General features: G+C 49.1%; 1 protein-coding gene across 3 annotated transcripts in view; it reads left to right on the top strand.

Moving 5' to 3' along the window:
• MAPKAP1 (mitogen-activated protein kinase associated protein 1) overlaps nt 1-2,259 on the top strand; it is a 94,715-nt gene extending 92,456 nt beyond the window's left edge. For all 3 annotated transcript variants that reach the window (XM_009892288.1, XM_009892289.1, XM_009892287.1), the window contains one exon: nt 1,644-2,259. In XM_009892288.1, coding sequence (XP_009890590.1) covers nt 1,644-1,769 — 126 coding nt within the window. In that variant the 3' untranslated portion in view covers nt 1,770-2,259. The remainder of the gene's footprint in view (nt 1-1,643) is intronic.
• The last annotated feature ends 3,704 nt before the right edge of the window (nt 2,260-5,963 follow it).

Here is a 5,963-nt window from a genome sequence, read left to right as displayed (position 1 = left end):
GTCAGCACCGGAGCGGCACGGCGCAGCGGTGAGGGAGCAGCTGCCCCGTGTGCGTGGAGCCGGAGGAGCTGGTGGAGCTCGGCAGCGGGGCGGTCGGCTGAGCAAAGGTCCCGGCACCGCGGGGGCGTCCGGAGCCGGAGTGAACGTTGGTCAGAGGTTCCAGGAGGGCTCCGGTAAAACCACGCGCTGGCATCGCGTTCGAGGCCACAGGTTGACGCCGGGCTGACGGCGCCAGCAGCGGCCCAGGCAGAGGCAGCGGCGTTGCCCGGACAGCGCTCGGCTCCTGCCTCACCCGCGTCGTCTCCAGACGCCGGTGTCTGTGCAGAGCAGAAGGGCTGTTTTCCCCACCCTGATACTTTGTCAGAATTGTTTGCTTTTCTTGAGTCTCAGTGCATACACGTATTGACTTACTTTCTGAAACAAATTTTTGTAACACTCTTGGAAGATTAAACTTAATTTTCCACAAGCTAATATTTTACAGCAAGCCAAAATTTAAAAAGCGGTAATTTTGGCAAGCCATCTGTTATGTTTGCTTTTATTTTCTATGTGGAATATAGAGGATTGCTTAATAACTGACATATGATAAAATTATTTTTATTGATAACATAGAAAGTGAAGTTTTCGGGGGGTTTTCTACTTACTTCATGACCTGTTAGGCCAAATCTTTTGTTCCCACTTTACCTTATATAAGCTATTGTAATCTGGAACACTTGACACATCTGAGACTGGTCATAGAAGAAGGTTAAAAAAAAAAAAGGTTTGCTATGAATAACATGAATATTCAAGACAAAAATATTCTTGAACAGTAGTTTTTTTCTTAAGTTTGTTTATATTGTTTATATAGAACATTTTTTGGTTTCATGTGTAAGACACCAGTTTGTTTTCAATTCCGTCAGCACAGAGAAATCAGACTTCTCGAATTAGGCTTTTTACATGATCAAGTGAGAAAGACCAAGGCTTTATTGACCATGAAAATTCCCTATATTTTTATGCCTTAAGCTGTAATATGCAATGAAAGTGAAACACTCTACAGTGCATAAAATTGTGCAAGTTTTAAGCCACAGCATATTAACCAGCTAATGGCAGACCAAAGGGCATTTTTATCTTTTTGATTCTTGCATTAACCTTCCATTAAAATTATCTATGTGATTATCACAAAGCACTGGAGATAATAAATTTAGGGAATAGCAGGCTTGTTAAATATCATTTAAAAATGCTTTCATCAAGTAAAATGTGCCAAAACACAGGGAAACTGTGAGATTAGCTGAGTATGCAAACATCGTAACGAAAGAATTATTTTTATTGAGGCTGATAAAGTCTTTTATTGAAGCCCATTACTATATTAGACCATCACTGTGGGTCTTCCCGACTTGCTGTGTTTGCCCGAGGTTTGGGTGGGAGGAGGGGAGCGGGATGCAGAGAGCCTGCGGCCGCCGTGGCCGCCCTGCGCCGAGCCGAGGGAAGGCGGCCCGTGTAGAGCGGGGCTCTCGGGAGCGCTGGGCTCACTCTGCCCTCCTTTTGTTGGCGGCTCGCTGGGGACGGTGTCGCTAAAGCCTCGTCCCGTTGCGCTGTGAGCGCCCCTGCTCTCCCCAGGCATCCCACTGAAGCACTGACGAAATTAAATACCGTTTCATGTCTTGCAGGTTAACTATATTCTAGAGTCGCGAGCAAGCACAGCCAGAGCAGATTATTTTGCTCAGAAACAAAGAAAACTGAGCAGGAGAACAAGCTTTAGCTTCCAGAAGGAGAAGAAATCGGGACAGCAGTAACGCCTAGCCTGGAGGAGAGCCTGTCTGCCGAAGCCGGAGGAGGAGACGCTCCCCACCGCCCGAGACAGGTGGGAGCCAGGACTGCGGTGCTCCTGCTGCCAACAGGCAGGAGCAGCCGGGGAAAGAAGTCTGAATTATCCCGTCTCTCACGGTTGGAAGATTATCCCTCGTTGGTGATGGGAAAGTCTCCCCTGTGACAAAAATAAAGAGCCATATCAGCCGGAAAGAAGACTGTTACGCATCAGGTTCCTTTGATTAGAAATAAGAGAATGACGTAGACTGGCATCATTTAATTACTGTATTATGTACAATCACAAGAAGAGATGTGATTACATATTATTTCACAGCCTGGTTAAAATAAATTATATACATCTGTAATACACCCACGTACACACAGGTATTGCTTGTGACATGATCAAATTTCTAAAAACAAAATGTAGGACAAATGTATCCATTTTTACTATTAATAAACAGATGTAATCTTTTTCAAGGTCCATATGATGCACAGTTCTTTGGGGGGGAGGCTGTAGTCCCAGATGGTTTCACTTCTGTTGCTGAAGTGCAGGAGGCAACCGTGAGCCAGGGAACAGCAGCCATTGCAGGGGAGCCGATTTGTGAAGAAACGTTGAGACAGTCAAGTCTGTTGCGGTTTGTTTTGTTCAAAAATATTTTTATTTAACTGTGCTTTTCAGCTTTGCATACGTTTTATTGGAAGTTACTTGCTCTAGTCAGCACGGTGTGTTGAAACCAAGGCAGCGTCTTGGCGGCTGAAAGGAGAACATCCATCCTTCTGCCTGCGGGAGCTGCCCGCGGCCGCCCGGCGTCCGCGCTTCCTCCCTGAGACAGCTCGCACCTGAGGGCTGAGGAATGCCTTCTCCTTTTCTTAATATTATTCTTTAAAAATAAAAATTAAGACCTACTTTGTATTGGGATTTGTAACTATTTTGGCCTTGTCCATCCTTAATACATCAGGGAACACGTGAGTGGGATTACTGGGAACCAGAGCTGCATTTTTGGTTCAGTTCACCAGAGGTGTCTTTCATAAATCTCTCCAAGTCGTTGAAGCTGGAGCTCTCTGCGCTGCTGCTGTGGGCTTTGTATCAAGAAAACGCCCCCAGTTCCGAGAGGCGTTTCACCACAGCGGGGGCTGCAGCGCTGCGGGTCGCAGGGCCGCCCAGCCTCGCCTCCACGGCGGGACCGCTTACAGTGCCCTACCTTGCTTTTGTGTGGAGAAAACTTTCTGAGCCTTAACACATAGTTTAGGAATCAGCACTACAGCAGAGAGGTCTATGTGTCACTTACCTGTTGCATTTAAGTTCTCAGTTTTTAAGGTTTAGCGCTCCCGGAGCCGGTGTTGGTGCTGCCTCGGAGGGGAGCTGTGCCTGCACCGCGGAGGCCAGTCTGCACTGTACAGTCTTCCATGATATCTGCAAAGCAAGAGAAACAATATTTTATAGTATGATATTAAAATTTTTAATATTTTATATGAGTAAATGCAGCATAGATGCAATGGGGAAAGACCCTTCAAATAATGCAATGTAAATGACTCCTTTAACCAACTTTGTGAACTATTTAACATTAAAGTTGTTATGTGAATGTTCTTTTGCCACCTAGTTTCAATTCTTTTTAACTGAACTAAAAGATTGCCTACTTTGTTATCAGAAGCGACAGAAGTCTCCTGTTTGTTTCCATAGCCATAATGCTGTTGCCACCCACTTACATTTTATTACATTATATAAGTAGGTATTCAATACATGCAGCATTTCGCTTTCAGTAAAGCCTAAAGATTCACATAATAAAGAAATCTCTGCTGTCTAAACTGTGGTAACATTTGGGAGCGCATAGTCACTTGCCGGATGTGCGTTTACACCATCTCATAAATCACCTTCCACTGGCTTTGGTTTTAGTGCTGTCCTGCCACGGAGCGCGACACGCAGCGCAGCGCGTCCCCAGGGAGCAGTGCCAGGGCCGCAGGGACGGGATGCTGCTACTGGAGGATGCTCTGAGGGCTTGATGGGGAGCAGGCAAGGTGGGGAGCCTGGAATGAGTTTCTTTGCTCCGAAAGAGCCGTTCACAGTTAAGAAGTGAATTTACTTTGCAAAATCAGATCCAGTTGAATACACGGTGTGGAGGAAACCTTCCTTAAATTCTGGAAACATCCCCGGCTTTTCAAGAGCTGAACAGCCTCTCCCTCGGAACAGACAGTTCTACTATTTAGTGTTTTCTGAAAGAGTTAAATCAGAGCTCATGGTTGCAATCTGTGCGCAGCTGAACACAAATCCATCACGGGCTGGTTTTTCCCCGGTAGTTGTAGATTTAATTGATTCAGATGGGCATTCAACTGGGTCAGAAAAGCAAGCTGTTCCTTCCGTGCATTGTTACTGGGCTTCGGGAGAAGAGGGTGGCTGCCGGCTCACGTAACGAGGATGACTTCTCACTGATGTGCATTGGTGGCTGTTGGAGGTATCAGAGGTTTTCTGATTTTTTCTGTTGTGCTGTTGGAGGGGGACCTGGCTTGCATGTGCACCTGAAGTTTTACAGTCGATTGCTTCTCATGGAGCAAGAGCGTACGCTTGCAAAAAATCACAAGCACAGACCCAGTGCGAGCTGGGAAGCACACGCACAGAGCGAGTGCCACCAACCAGTGATGTTTCCCCTCGCAGTACCAGCAGCCCCCGGGGAACTCGTACCTGTGGGCTGGTCTGAGCCCAGATGCCCGCAGCAGCTGGTGCTGCTCAGGGCCGGCCGCTCGCTGCCCATCTTGCTTGGCTTTGCACAAAAACAATGCTGCTCAGAGGTTCCCAAATCCACAAGGGGAGATAGGTGACCTCTGTGGTGAGACCCTGAGGTCACTCGCTGTGCACTGAGGGCGGCCAAGCATTTGTCTAGGAGATTTGGGAAAGAATAAAATAGCCGACGAGCAGCTTTGGCTGCTCAGGAGCGGGTGGTCAGGTGGGGATGGCCAAAGCTGCTGCTGCAGCAGCAAGCTCAGGGTGCAGAGAGGAGACCTCGCCGCCTCCTTGATGTTATCAGAGTACTGGGATACAAAAGAGCGACCTTTTAGCAGAGGACACGCAGGGCACCCAGGGTGCGAGCACTGACCGGAGCTCCTCCAGGGCCCCGCAGGGGTTTGCTGTGAATCCCGGGAGGAGCAGTTCGAGCCAGAGGCTCCTTTGGGTTCAGGCTGGCGGGAGCCGGGCGCATCCCGGGGGCTTCTGCAGCCGTGGCAGGGCTGGGACCCACCCCGCAGTGGGACAAGCAGGCAAAAACCATCGTAGAGCCCTGGGTGCAGCCCTGAGATTAATGAGGGGAGTTATTTATGGAGACATGTTTGTAATGGGCCCATGAATTTCATGGAAATGCGCTGCTGTGGCGGCGTGTGGTATTGGGTGCTGCCGCCGCTGCTAAAATTAATGCCCCTTAAATCACATCCCATTGCAGCCTGCCCGGTATGACACTGGGACGAGAACGGAGACGAGGATGGAGATGTGCGGGCACAAAAGCTGGGCAGGGCTCGCGGGAGGGTGCCCCGTGCCCCGCTGGGTGCTGCTCCCCAGCACCGCCACAGCGCCTGCGGCCGGGCCCGGGGCCACCGCGAGCAGCCGAGGCACGGGGAGGGCTGTCCCCGTGCACAGCCCTGCGCTGCCGCTGCACAAAGGGTTAAGCACTGTCATGTTTTATTCTCCCCACACACCTCTGCTTAAATGCAAAAAAAAAGAAAAAAAAAATCTCAACAGGGTGTTGTTCGCTCTAAAAACCCTAAGCATGATTTGTGAACTCTCACAGCCTTGGTAATCTCATCAGAGTAATGGGATTATATTTCAAATCACCATGGCCTGTTCATTACACATTTAAACTCCTTTGACAGAGGAAAAGTTAAATAAAATGTGTGCGTCAGCCCTGGTTGACTTTCCCAGTTCTCTTTCTTGATTAGACAAACAGATGCTGAGCTCCAAAATGAAAAAATAATGTGCTCATTTATTCATTTTTCTGACAAGTCACAATAGATTTTTAACTACAAATGAGCCCCCTCCCCAGGTGGGGAGCGCGGGGGCAGCACACGCCACGCCGTAATGGGCTCCGAGCCGGCGGCGGGGGCTAAACTGGGGCACAAGTGGTCATTTCCGCGCCGCGAGTGCAGGGACGGTGCCATGATTCCCCCGCCGCTGCCGCTGGCGCTGCCCGATGAATTTC

Source organism: Charadrius vociferus, unplaced genomic scaffold (genome assembly GCF_000708025.1).
Source record: "Charadrius vociferus isolate BGI_N301 unplaced genomic scaffold, ASM70802v2 scaffold549, whole genome shotgun sequence".
NCBI classification, from domain to species: Eukaryota; Metazoa; Chordata; class Aves; order Charadriiformes; family Charadriidae; genus Charadrius; species Charadrius vociferus.
Note: the sequence above shows the minus strand (reverse complement) of the source record. Positions and strands in the feature narration are given on the sequence as shown.